General features: G+C 51.1%; 1 protein-coding gene across 5 annotated transcripts in view; it reads right to left on the bottom strand.

Moving 5' to 3' along the window:
- The window catches only part of RHBDL3 (rhomboid like 3), a 52,983-nt gene that overhangs the window by 14,677 nt on the left and 25,001 nt on the right, over window positions 1-13,305 (bottom strand). For 3 of the 5 annotated variants that reach the window (XM_044939540.2, XM_044939538.2, XM_044939539.2), the window contains 5 exons: window positions 12,700-12,924; window positions 8,780-8,928; window positions 6,834-6,946; window positions 5,320-5,382; window positions 56-156 (listed from right to left, as the gene is read on the bottom strand). In XM_044939540.2, the coding sequence (XP_044795475.1) occupies window positions 56-156; window positions 5,320-5,382; window positions 6,834-6,946; window positions 8,780-8,928; window positions 12,700-12,924 (651 nt within the window). The remainder of the gene's footprint in view (window positions 1-55; window positions 157-5,319; window positions 5,383-6,833; window positions 6,947-8,779; window positions 8,929-12,699; window positions 12,925-13,305) is intronic. The other 2 variants (XM_025281053.3, XM_025281054.3) reach the window with 1 other exon arrangement.

The raw sequence follows: 13,305 nt of genomic DNA, 5'->3' as shown, positions 1-13,305 counted from the left end.
GGCGGGGAAGGGGTGGGGTGGGCCAAGAAAGGACTTCAGGGACAGGGGTGCTCACCATGACGATGTTGGCCAGATGGGCAGAGACGAGCGCATACACCCCTCCAGAGGAGCCCACCACCGGTGCGGTCATGTCAGCCACAGACACTGCCAAGGACCCTGGTGCAGAGAGAGAGACGGAGAATTCAAGGATGCTGGAGTCGCTCCCCACCCCGAGTCCCAGGCGCTGGGATGCTGCAGCCTCAGGGCTGAGACTCCAGAGTGAAAGCTCCATCACCCTGGAGCTTCCTGAAAGATTCATCTACGACCGAAAGGACCATTTGGTTCAAACTTCTCCTTTTACAACTGGGAAGCAAAGTCTCAAGGAGGGAAGTGACTTGTCCACAGTAGAGCTCCAACCCAGATCATCTGCCTGGCGATCTGGCCTCACTGGGTGCTATCTCAGGGTTCTGAGCAATGCCAAGAAAATGGTAGCAGTAGTTTTGCCAAAACTGCCACCCTTATGGGGCGCTATGTGTCAGACACCTGCCAAACATTTTGTGTGACCCTCAAGCCCACTCGCTGAGGCAGGCGCTAACAGCCTCATTGCAGAGACGAGGAGGCTAAGGCCTCAGTCACCTGATAGGAATGGCTGGAGCCAGGACATGAGTCCAGGTCTGCCTAACACAAAACCTGTGTACTCTTGGCCTCTCCAGCAGCCACTCCCTGAACTGTCAACCTCCACCCTCTACCCTCACTCTTTCTCAATAGCACCCAGAAACCGGCCGTGCATCACCTCCAACTGAGTGAAACTGCAACAGACCAACAGGATCTCTAGAGCTGGGCATCTTTGGAGGAAAAATGTCCTTGAGAAGTTCTGGGGAAGAGAGAAAGATGATGTCATACCCCCTGGGGGAAAGGAATGGTACAGACTCTAGGTCTGGAGGATGAGAAACTTTGGTCCTGGGAGGGAAGCTGGGCAAAGAGGAGATGGGCAATGCATTGTTCTGGTCTCATTTAAGTGTGATCAATGCTTTGGCTTCCAGGGAAGGACACAGGAGACTAAAAATAACTGGGAGTTAGAACCCAGGGCTCAGAGGATGAGAGGTGGCTGGCAGGGTGAGTGTGCAGAAATCACCACTGGAAAATGCCCGCAGGCTCCTGAGCCAATTAGTCGATGCCTGGGTGGAGAGAGGAGGGCGAGGCAGAAGGCCAAGTTCTGCAGGCCCTAAGGGGGTGGAGGGTCAGCTCCTAAGGAAGAGGCTGGGGCCCACCTGGGAACCAGGGTACCTGACACCCTGGGCCTGGAGAGGTAGCAGCAATGTCATCTGCCTTCTCCCCCCATCGTTTGCTGCCGCCACCCCAGATTGCTCTCAAGGCTCTGAGCTCACTGTGATCCTACCAGGAAGAGATTCCCCACAACAGGTTCTTCGTCTCCAGGGGGATGTCATCTCTCAAGGAAAACATAAATTATCATGAACTAAGAACACCCGAGTCCTTCTCCCCTCCCAGGGCAACTATAAATCTTTCCTCTCCCCTTTCATGCTTCCCCTTCAGCTTTAATTAGGTATTGATCTATTGTCAGATAACTTTTTTTTTTTTTAACTGCTGAGCCATGGGGTCAACCCTATATAACAGGAGGGGGAAAAAAAAAAATCTCAGGGTGGCCTGCAGGCCGGCAGAGATCTGCATGACAAAGGATTCCCACGCTCCGGCTGGGGCTGGTGGAGGAGGCTGCATTGCAGGGCTGGGCTTCTCTTAATTACCGTCTGGACAGAGGAAGCTCCCAGGCTGGCCTCTTTCCTCTGTGAGTCCCTGCAGACGGGCCCAGCTTCTGCTCCTTCGGCCTCATCAGTGGGATCCACCAGGGCAGGGAGGCAGCAGGGTCCAGCCTCCATGCACTGACCTTTCCCTCACCCTATCCAGGGATGGGAGTCCTGACCCCAGGCAGGGCCACAGGTCAGTCTGGATGGTGGCAGGATGGTCGACTGGGGGCGGGACTGGCTACTTGTGTGACCTTGGACACAGCCCCTGAATTCTCTGGGCTTCAGTTTTCGTATCTGTGAAATGAGGAGGTTGGTTCTAAGGCTGTCCAATGTTTGAGAAGTAAGACTCTCTTTTCAAAGAAACCTGACCTATACCCCTATCCCACAGAGCAGAGGGCAGACAGCTGCTCAGGCTGAATGGGGGCGAGACATGGGGAGTAAAGTTTGCCATTCACTGGAGGGGACCTCCAGGGTTCCTTCCAGATCAGAAATACAATAATCCAAGCCTTGGCCTAAGATCCAGGGTCTGGGGTTTGAATACTGATATAAGAATCTAGAAGGTAATGATCTGGACCCACTTGCCCTCCATTTGTGGCAGAAAGACTTTCCTTAAATGACTGCAAATTAGTCCTGGACTATGGGCTTCCCTGGTGGCTCAGATGGTAAAGAATCTGTCTACATTGCAGGAGGCCTGGGTTCGATTCCTGGGTCAGGAAGATCCCTTGGAGAAGGGAATAGCTACCCATTCCAGTATTCCTGCCTGGAGAGAATTCCATGGTTAGAGAAGTCTGGTGGGAGAGAATTCAATGGACAGAGGAGTCTGGCAGGCTACAGTCCATGGGGTCACAAAGAGTCACACTGGACTGCGTGACTAACACTTTCATTTTCAGAGGGACTGGGAGAAGTCAAGTAGAAATGTGGGCTGGTATGCATATCAACAGAGTAAAGCCATTCCGGGGTAGGAAGCCAGGGCCAGGGAGGATTCCTGACAAACCTATGGGATGCAGTGTGAACCCACGGAGGTCAGGAAGGTAGAAGACAGAGAAGCAAGCCACACCTCTGCACAGCAGCAAACCAAAGGACCAGTGCTAGTCAGGGCTGTGAATTTCCACCCCCCGAAACCCTGGGTCCATGCCAGCACAGTGATGAACTGGCGACTTTGCCATAACTCACAGCTGTGATAATTTTAGCCTGGAAAATTTAAAGCAGGTGTCCTCCAGCACCTCCCTTAGTTGCTGCTGCTGCTGCTGAGGCTAAGTAGCTTCAGTCGTGTCCGACTCTGTGAAACCCCATAGACTGCAGCCCACCAGGCTCCCCCGTCCCTGGGATTCTCCAGGCAAGAACACTGTAGTGGGTTGCCATTTCCTTCTCCGATGCATGAAAGTGAAAAGTGAAAGTAAAGTCACTCAGTCGTGTCCAACTCTTAGCGACCCCATGGACTGCAGCCTACCAGGCTCCTCCGCCCATGGGATTTTCCAGGCAAGAGTACTGGAGTGGGTTGCCAATTGTCTTCTCCGCCCTTGGTTGCTAAAGAAAAGCAAATCCAAATAAAAATTGCCAGAACACCTACCTTTAAGCAGTATAACTTTATTTATGTATGTACTTTCTCATTTAGTGCTTGCCATGTGCCAAAGCCTGGGCTAGGTTCTGGGGGGTGCGCCCATGGCTTCTGATCTACAGAATTTATAATCAAAGTTGGGCAAAACAGTGAAAAGATCGGGCTATTTTGATTATTTTGGCCGAACCACATGACTTGCAGGATCTAAGTTCTCTGAGCAGGGATTCAACCCATTTCCCCTGCAGTGGAAGCTGAGGGTCCTAACCACTGGATTGCCAAGGAAGTCCCAAGACTGGATGTTAAAGTATTTAAATTCAGCCCTATAATCATTAGCAGAAGTGAGATACATCTTGGCTTCAAGCATTGGCTAGAAGCACAGGTTTGGGGAAGTTTCTACTCCAGTTCTAGGATTTCTTGGCTGAGCAAACAGGGTGATTCCACTTCTTTGAACTGCCTATAAAATGGGGGTGTCAGTAGCCACTTCAGAGGAATGTGATGAGATAACACACGTGAACCCTTTATCACATGCCTGGACCATCAGACATGCTGAGCAGAGATTAGTTATAATTGTTACAAAATGCAATGGCCTTGGATTTGGAATATTTTCATTGGGCAGGAATTAAAGAACAGGGCTTAATGTCTATGAAGACTGCCCCGCCTTGGAGGACTTCCCTGGTGGTCCAGTGGTTGAGACTTTGCCTTCCAATGCAGGGAGTGTGGTTTTGATCCCTGGTCTGGGAGCTAAGTTCCCATATGCCTCACGACCAAAAAACCAAAACCCAAAACAGAAGCAATACTGTAACAAATTCAATGAAGACTTTAAAAATGGCCCACATCAAAAAATCTTTAACATGAAAACAATGACCTTCCTTGGTTTCCAATAAATTCCATGCATGAAGGATAAGTCTTGCCTCTGGTTCTCATAACACTAAGGTCATGTTAGAGCATAGCCTTTGGAGTCAGACAGCCTGATCGGAGCCCAGCTCCACCACTTATGACTGTATGTTCTTAGGCAAGTCACTTTCCTTCTCCAAGCCTTGACTTCTGTATCTGTAACAGGTGAAGGGTAACAGTACCTGCCTCAGGGGGTTGTTGCGGGGATTAAATACAGCCTGCACAGGACGGGCACTTGGCTATCTGGTCAGAGCCTGACTGTCTGAACCGGCACCCCCTCTCTGAAGAGCGATGCACACACAGAGCAGAGGAAGAGGAAAGGGTGCAGGCAGATCAATCAGCTCAATCCTGGAGATCAATGGCGTGACATGTGATGACCAGAATGCCCTCTGCTCTGAATCAATGACTCAAATAGGACAGCGCACGTCGTTTGCTTTGCAGTACAGACCCACACCCTCAGGTTCAGCTGGCAAGCCCCCTTCTGCCTGTACACCAACCCCTTCTGCACTGGTGTCCCTGGGAAGTAATACCTACACCGCTTCCCCGCTGGGCGTCATCTGGTTTGGACGAGACCTGAGTCATCTTGAATCTGTGTTGTCTTCTAGGTTACTCCGGCACGCCCACTTAATTGACTACTAACTGCAAGTGTTACGAGCACTTCCCTGTTCCTCGCCATTAACCATCTGGGTCTCTGAGTAGGTAGGTATTGAAAACGTGGCTCTGAATCCCCACATGTTGACACCCAGGGGTGTGTGGGTGGCTGAGGAAGTCTGGCACACAGAGACGCTCATCAGACCTTTGTTCAAGGATGCAGAAGGTGCTGGATTCTGGGAGAAGAGAGGCTGGTGTGGGCGCTGTCCAAGGTGGCCAAATTTTCAACCTCAGCCCAGGAGTGAAGGAGAACAGCGCTGGGCCAACCTCCCAGCCTGAGGGTTTACAAACTAGCAGACCAGCCTCTCCTGGGATGGACGGGTGGGCGGGCGGGGTGGGAGCCTTCCCTCTTTGATTCCGGAAGCCCTCCCACTCACTCCCGGGGTCCCTGCCTGCCCTCTGTTTACAAGGCCGACGCTGCCCTGCTCTCCAGATGACAGATTTAATGCCACTCAGAAAGGATTAAGATCTTACTTAAACACACACGCAAAGCTCCCTTGGGCACCGCTGTCAAGGTGAAGAGCTGAAGCAGCAAACCTTGTAAAGAAAAAAGCCAGCAATAAAGTTGGAGACATCACCAGGGAGATTCCCCTGTTCAGAAGACCGGTTGGTGCAGACTCCTGCAGAAATCTCTTCCACTCTCCCCACCTCGCCCCGGTCCACCTCCCCTCTCACCAGGGCAGAGGACCAGGAGCTGGGACACTGTCCTCTGTCCACCTCACCCTGGTCCACCTCCCCTCCCACCAGGGCGGGGGACCAGGAGCTGGGACACTGTCCTCTCCTCACCTCACCCCAGTCCACCGCCCCTCCCACTGAGGCAGGGGACCAGGAGCTGGGACACTGTTTTCTGTCCACCTCACCCCAGTCCACCTCCCCTCCCACCAGGGAGGGGGACCAGGAGCTGGGACACTGTCCTCTGTCCACCTCACCCCAGATCACCTCCCCTCCCACCAGGGCAGGGGACCAGGAGCTGGGACACTGTCCTCTGTCCACCTCACCCCAGATCACCTCCCCTCCCACCAGGGCAGGGGACCAGGAGCTGGGACACTGTCCTCTGTCCACCTCACCCCGCTCCTCCTCCTCTCCCACTGGGGTGGGGGACCAGGAGCTGGAACACTGTCCTCTCCCCACCTCACCACGGTCCACCACCCCTCCTACTGGGGTGGGGAACTAGAAGCTGGGACACTGTCTTCTCCCCACCTCACCCGGGTCCATCGCCCCTCCCACCAGGGTGGGGAACCAGAAGCTGGGACACTGTCCTCTGTCCACCTTACCCCAGTCCACCTCCCCTCCCACCGGGGTGGGGGACCAGGAGCTGGGACACTGTCCTCAAGGCCACAGTGATTACACGCATCACCTGCCACGTGGGCTGAGTCAGCCAGGGCCCAGACTCCTCCAGCTGGCACAAGCGCTCACAACCTCTTGGGCCAGACTCTCTCCGGCTTGCAGTGGGTCAATCAAGGGCCAGCCCAGGCAGAGGCAAGACTGCCCTTTGGGTACAGGTGGCCCCCCCCATCCCTGGGATCTCACTACCCTTGCTTTATTTCATTCTTCACTTCGCCCCGCCCTCCTCACATCCGGCACGCATATCTCATTTTTCGTTGTTCAGTCACTAAGTTGTGTGCGACTCTCTGCAGCAGATCTCATTAGTTCCCTCTTAAAGCTTAACGGGTGCCAAGAGAAGGTAAGGAATTTCCCCAAGTTCACACAGCTACGACACGGCAGTGAAAGACTGAAACCTCGGTCAGTCTGCCGGCTCCAAATCACATCCCTCCACCCACTTTGCCATCACACGCCTCGCTCTCTGGGTGGCATCCCCGTCCGGTCTCCCTGGGGAGGTGGGGAGAGGTACCCGGAGGAGAACCCTAGCAGTCGGGAGCCTGGGTGATGAGCGTCCGCTGGAAGCCTGGGGCCTGCCTGACGGCACAGGGTCTCATCAGCCGTCCTGGGGAGGTTCACCCCTATGGACTCTGGGCCCACCTGCCTACCTGCCACAACACCGGCCACATAGACAAGACCAATGCGGGTTGCTCCATGCACCATCTCCAGAGGCACCCCCACCAGGAGCTGGAGCACCACGTTGAGTCCCAGGTGTTCTATCCTGTACAGAGAGACCACAGTCATTCACTCAGCATGTCAAGAGGCTGGGGATCCAGCAGTGGACCAGACCCTATGGCTGGGAGCTCCCTGGTGGCCTAGTAGTGAAGAATCAGCCTGTCGATGCAGGGGACACGGGTTTGATCCCTGGTCTGGGAAGATCCCCACATGCTGCCAGGCAGCTAAGCTCGTGTCATAACTACTGAAGCCTGTGCTCCTAAAGTCCACACTCCATCACAAGAGAAGCCACTGTAATGAGAAGTCCACATGAAGCAATGAGGACCCAGTGCAACAATAAATAAACACTTAAAAAAAAAAACTTAGTAAGTCAAAGTTATTCCCCCAGTTCCTGTTGTGTCCACATCTTGGCTCATGAGGATACCCAAGCATGAAGGGCCTCCCCCACTCTCCTCCTCAGCCCTGAAGTCGAAGCTGAGACATAGCAGGCCAGGCTGCCATCCCCTTAGGCTCAGAGTAGAGACATTCATCAGTGACCATCAGAGAAGTCTCTTCACCCCAAAGCAGCCTCCCCAGCAGGTGCAGCCAGCTGGGGGAGGCTCTGTGGCCCCCTTAGAAGCTCAGCAGGAGCAGAGGTTCACAGTGGAGCTTCCTCGTGGCCACTGTGGGTCATTCTCCCAAGGAAAGAACCATGAGGGCCCGGGTGATCCTTCTTCCCACTGGCATCCCCACTGCCTGAGGGATAGGCACCCTCAGGGCTTTTCCACGCTTTCTCTCCACTTCTCTAGAGTCTGTAGAAAACACTGCAGAGGTCTGGGGTCCGGGGATTCTGACTTTCCAACTCCACACTCCCACTACGTAAAAACTGTCTCCAGCCAAGATTGTGCATTCAAGAGACTTGGACCTGGGTGGTCACCTGGCCAGCTAGGAGGTCCTTATCATGGGTAAGATGCACCCCTGAGGACTGGTGGCACTCCAGGTCCCAAAAGAGGTCACATGGCTCTGTAAACAGAAACTGTAATATTTCCAGAGTTCCTCAAGAAGACTCATGTCACCATATAGGTAGACCTCCTTTCAACAAATCAGTGCTTTATTTCACTTATAGTGCCACTCACACATAGTTTATGGACAATGAACCTGGTGGTTGACCACATTTCCCTCTTTGCTTTGGCCACCAGGAAGCTCAGAATAAATCTATAACCTACTTACAGCAAATATACAGAATCACATGCTGTGTGTGCTGATCTCACTTTGCTTTCTCTTTCCCATACACTCTTTTTTTTTTTAACTGTACAATTTATATATATATATATATATATATACAATAAATATATAATTTTATTTATTTTTGGCTGCACTGGTCCTCATTGCTTTGCACAGCCTTTCTCTATTTCAGCAAGTGGGAGCTACTCTCTGTTGAGGTGCGCAGGCTTCTCATTGCAGTAGCTTCTCTTGTGGCAAAGCACAGGCTCTGGGCACATGGGCTTCAGTACCTGCAGCACACAGGGCTCAGTAGCTGTGGTGCATGGGCTTAGCTGCTCCGTGGCATGTGGAATCTTCCCCACCAGAGATCAAACTCCCTGCACTGGCAGGTGGATTCATACCCACTGCGCCCCTAGGGAAGTCCCCTCAACTGTATAGTTTTAATGGCATGGTATGCACAAACATCACCACCACTAACTGTAAAACATTTTCATCTCCCATATACTCTGAATAATTTACACATACCAGTTTGGTATTAGATAAGTTTTAAGAATCCATCTCAAATCCTGTGTCCAGGTAGACAAAAATAAACTAAAATAAAATTTCAATCCAGGCTCTCTGGACCAGTTATTTCTCTGCAGGGATTGTTGATAGAATGAAGGACACCAGTACTCACCCCGCATGCATGAATATGTATGTCAGGTAACGCCAAGCCTGTGCTCGGAGCTGTGGATGGTAAACCAGTGCGTTCTTCAGGTATCGTGGGTGGGTTACCTGCAGTACAAACTGGCCCAGCGACACCCCATTATAAAGGAAAAAGGCAACCTGGAGGAGAGCAGAGAGTACAGAGAGGCCGTTACTAGGCAGGAAACTGCCAGGAAGCCCTCCTGAGCTTATTATCATGCGGAATCCCTAGGGAAGTTGCCATCTGTCCTTCTCACACCCCTGTGACCAGCACCCAAGCTAGCTCTCCACCACCTCTCACTCCACTTCTGTTCATTGTGTGTTCAGGGTTCACAAAATGGTCTCAAGGTCTCTGCCCACATTTCCTCGGTGCTAAGCAGAAAGGGTTTGGAGGATTTTAAACTTTAATTCCAGTAATAACTCACATACCCACTTGGGGTTGAGGCAATGCCATCTAAGTTGATTTCAAAAAAAAAAAAAAAACACAAAACTGTGGCAAAAGCCATGTAACATAAAATTTACCATCTTAACCATTTTAAGTGTAGAGTTCAGGGGTGTTAAATACATTCATAATGGGCAACCATCACCACTATCCATTCACAGGATTCTTTTCATCTTGTAAAAGTGATGAAAGCAACTCTATATCCATGAAACATTAATTTCCATTCCCTGCCCCCCAGCCCCTGGCAACCACCATTCCGCTTTCTGTCTCTACGAACGCGACTACCCCAGGGACTGTGTGGAAGTGGAATCACACAGCATTTGTCTTTTGTGACTGGTTTATTTCGCTTGGCATAATGTCATCAAGATACATCCATGTTGTAACGTATGTCAAAATCTCCTTCCCAATATTCCACTGGATGTAGCTACCAAATTTTGTTTATCCATTCATCTGTCGATGGATCTCGGGTTGCGTTCACCTTTTAGCTACTGTGAGCAATGCTGCTATGAACATGGGTGTATAGATATCTGAGTCCCTGCTTTCAGTTCTCTTGGGTATACACTCAGGAGTGGCGTCGCACGATCGTATGATAATTCTGATTTAATTTTCTGAGGAACCGACATACCGTTTCCCACAATGGCTATACCACTTTACATTCCCACCGACAGTACACAAGGATTTCAATTTCTCTGAATTCTCATCAACACCTCACATAAGAATTTGTGAAGATGACTGAAGCATACTTGTTTAAGCCCGAAAAGAGTGTTTATTTTAACTATTTCTCCCTGGAACTCTCTCTACAATGCATAATTCATGTCCCTAGGTTCTTAATTTTAAGGATGCCTCAGGTATTGATCTGGGCTATAGGAGCAATGTCTTCTCCAGCAACTGATGGGGGTTTCGCTCCTGTACTAAATGATCCCAAATTCCTGTGTTTCTTTGTGACTCAGGTTTGCTTGTACATTTTCTCTTGTCCTCTCTTGCCATGCCTGGGGTGTCAGCAAGTTGTTAACCAGTTACCACAACCAGGTTCTTACTTCCTCTTGTTGGCAGGGAGGAGGCCCTCTTCTAGTAGCTTCCCATTATGTTCACTGTTATGGAATCAGAAAGTTAGGTTACTGGAACAGGATATAAAACAAAAGGCTTGGGCTTTGGTATAAGGACTCTGAAACAGTTATTTCATCATTTTCCAGTTTCTTCTAGATTGGTGATTTGAGTTTACACAGCTGAGGTTTTGGAAAATCAGAAACCAATCTGGACAAAAGATCCAGCTCCTCTGGATAACCTTGGGCAAATTATTTTAATTCACTGGTCATCCATTTCTCTGGGGCTTCACAGGTGGCACAGCGGTAAAGGATCCCCCTGTAATGCAGGAGATGTGGGTTTGATCCCTGGGTTGGGAAGATCCCCTGAAGTAGGAAATGGCAACCCACTCCAGTATTCTTGCCTGGAAAATTCCATGGATAGAGGAGGCTGGCAGACTACAGTCCATGGGGTTGCAAAGAGTCAGACTGAGCACACACGTGGCTTTCCCATTTGGAAATGGGAATATTCATGTCTACATTTCCATGGTGATTGTGAGGCTTAAAAATGATAAACTATAAAATGTTTTTTTTAAAGGTGGGCTTCCCACCAGGGGCTTCCCTGGTGGTCCAGTGGTTAAGAATCCACCATGCAATGGAGGGGACCTGGTTCAACCCCTGGTTGGGGAATTAAGATCCCACATGCTGTGGGCATCTAAGCCTGTGTACTGCAACTGAGACCCGATCTCTCTCTGCGTGCTCAGTCGTGCCCAAGTCTTTGCGACCCCATGGACTGTAGCCTGCCAGGCTCCTCTGTCCGTGGGATTCGGCATGGATTCCCCAAGCTAGAATGAGATTCTCCAAGCTAGAATACTACTGTGGGTTGCCATTTCCTACTCCAGGGGAGCTTTCTGTTCAGGGATCGAACCCACGTCTCATGTCTCCTGCATAGGCAGGCAGGTTCTTTACCACTAGTGCCGCCTGGGAAGCCCTAAGACCCGACGTGGTCAAAATAAATAATTTTTTCTTTTTTTTAAAGATAAAGTACACGAAGAGCCAGCCCTGTGAGCAGCATCAGCTGAGGGAAGGCAGCTGTAATTAGCTTGGGGGTAAGCCCTCCTGGGCTAAGCCTGGGAATGGCTCAGGGCTCCCAGCAGCTGGACTCCCTGGGAGCTGAATCTGTTCACCTAACACCATGCGTGCGGGTGGCCTGGCAGCAAACACAGCTTGCAAGCCAACTCGTTATTATTGGTCCTCAAATAGAAGTTAATAAATAGACCAACACAGTAAGCGCTTGGAGAACAAGTCCAAGAATATCTCGGAAAAATCGCAACTTCAACATGTACTTGGAGGAAGCCAGAACAACAAACCGAGGAGCTCTGGTCTGCAGTCCAGATATTCTGATTAAAGAAAGGAAGAAGCAGGACGCCATGAGGCTTAATGATCCTACAGTTTGATTCGGCAGGAATTTTATAAGAACGTACGCAGGGGCGGTAATTAAGCCCCTAGCTCTGGAAGAGAAACGGTGGAGATTATAAAATGCCAAAAGGAAGCCAAGCATCCGTTTGAGAGCTCGCGCTGGGGATGGGGGTGGGCCACAAGTTCTGGGGCTGAAGAGCCGGAAGAATTCAGAGTCCCTCATACAGGACTGCTGATTCAGAAAGTGGTACTTTGGATCGTGTTGCATAAGATGAGACTTTTAGAATTACAATAGGTAAGGATGATTCCCTAAGGGGAGAATGTTCCTGCAAAATATGTGAAGCCCACATTTACCTGTTCATAAACACTCCTTCCCATACGTATTGATGTAATGCTTTTGTGCTCAGAAAGCACCACCAGCAATTCTCTGGCTCTAAACAGAGGAGTCGCGTGGGAGAAGGAGGGCAAGTCTGGTTATTCCCACTTTCCAGATGGAAGATGGAGTCTGGGGGGAACAAATGACCCATCCACGAGGCTCACTCCACTCACTCTGGGAGGAACTAACAGAAGTTGCCTTAATGAGTTTGCTTGGTGAAATGCCCCCAATCAAAGACCTTCTGACACTGTTCGTGTTGCCGTTGATTTGGGCGGGGGGAAGGGTCATACAGGGGTTTCGCTGCAGTACATGTGACTTCAAGTCATGATCTTTGTAATACCTCTGTGGCCGAGGGGCTATAACAACACATGCATGCCCTGCACCAGGGCCTGACCTGCCGTGACAACTGCCATTTGATCCTCAACCATCACCTTTCGGTGGTGAAGGTGCTGCACTTCCCCTTGTGATCTCAGATATCCTCCTGGAACTTCCCTGGTGGTTCTAATTGCTAGGATTCTATGCTTCCACTGCATGGGGTATGGGTTCAATCCCTGGCTGGGGAACTAAGATCCCACATGTCACACGGTGCAGGGGGGAAAAAAAATTATATCCTTTTGACCCTCCAGCAGCCCCTTCGTCACCCCCGTCCTTGCCTCTAGCAGTGTGACCGTGATCATGAACCAGGGCGGGGGGCAGCAGGTATAACTGTCGTAGTACCACTTCCGGTCAATTTCCCGGGGCAGGGTCTCGTAGGCCACGTGACGGATGAGTCGCTGGGAGAGGTTCAGCCCCTTCTCCTCCAGCAGGGCCTTGCTGCAGAGCCTGCGGTTCCCCTGCAGGATGGCCTGGCGAAAACTGTTGGACCGCTTGTTGCTCATCTACATGGGAACAGGGTGGGGGAGGGGGTCAGAACCGGGGTCTCAGGGGAGCCCCATCCCATTTCCCAGCCAGCCAGTTCCTTAGACCGCCCAGGCCTGAGGCCACCTTCCTCTTTCTTCTGTAATAGTTTGCTGCTGCTGCTAAGTCGCTTCAATCGTGTCCGACTGCAATCCCATAGACAGCAGCCCACCAGGCTCCCCCGTCCCTGGGATTCTCCAGGCCAGAACACTGGAGTGGGTTGCCATTTCCTTCTCCAATGCATGAAAGTGAAAAGTGAAAGTGAAGTCGCCCAGTCGTGCCCAACTCCTAGCGACCCCATGGACTGCAGCCTACCAGGCTCCTCCGTCCATGGGATTTTGCTGTAATAGTTTGCAAGGAGT

The sequence above is a fragment of the Bubalus bubalis genome, chromosome 3, assembly GCF_019923935.1.
Source record: "Bubalus bubalis isolate 160015118507 breed Murrah chromosome 3, NDDB_SH_1, whole genome shotgun sequence".
Lineage (NCBI taxonomy): Eukaryota > Metazoa > Chordata > Mammalia > Artiodactyla > Bovidae > Bubalus > Bubalus bubalis.
The sequence above is the reverse complement of the archived record's forward strand: the minus strand, read 5'-3'. Positions and strand labels throughout refer to the sequence as shown.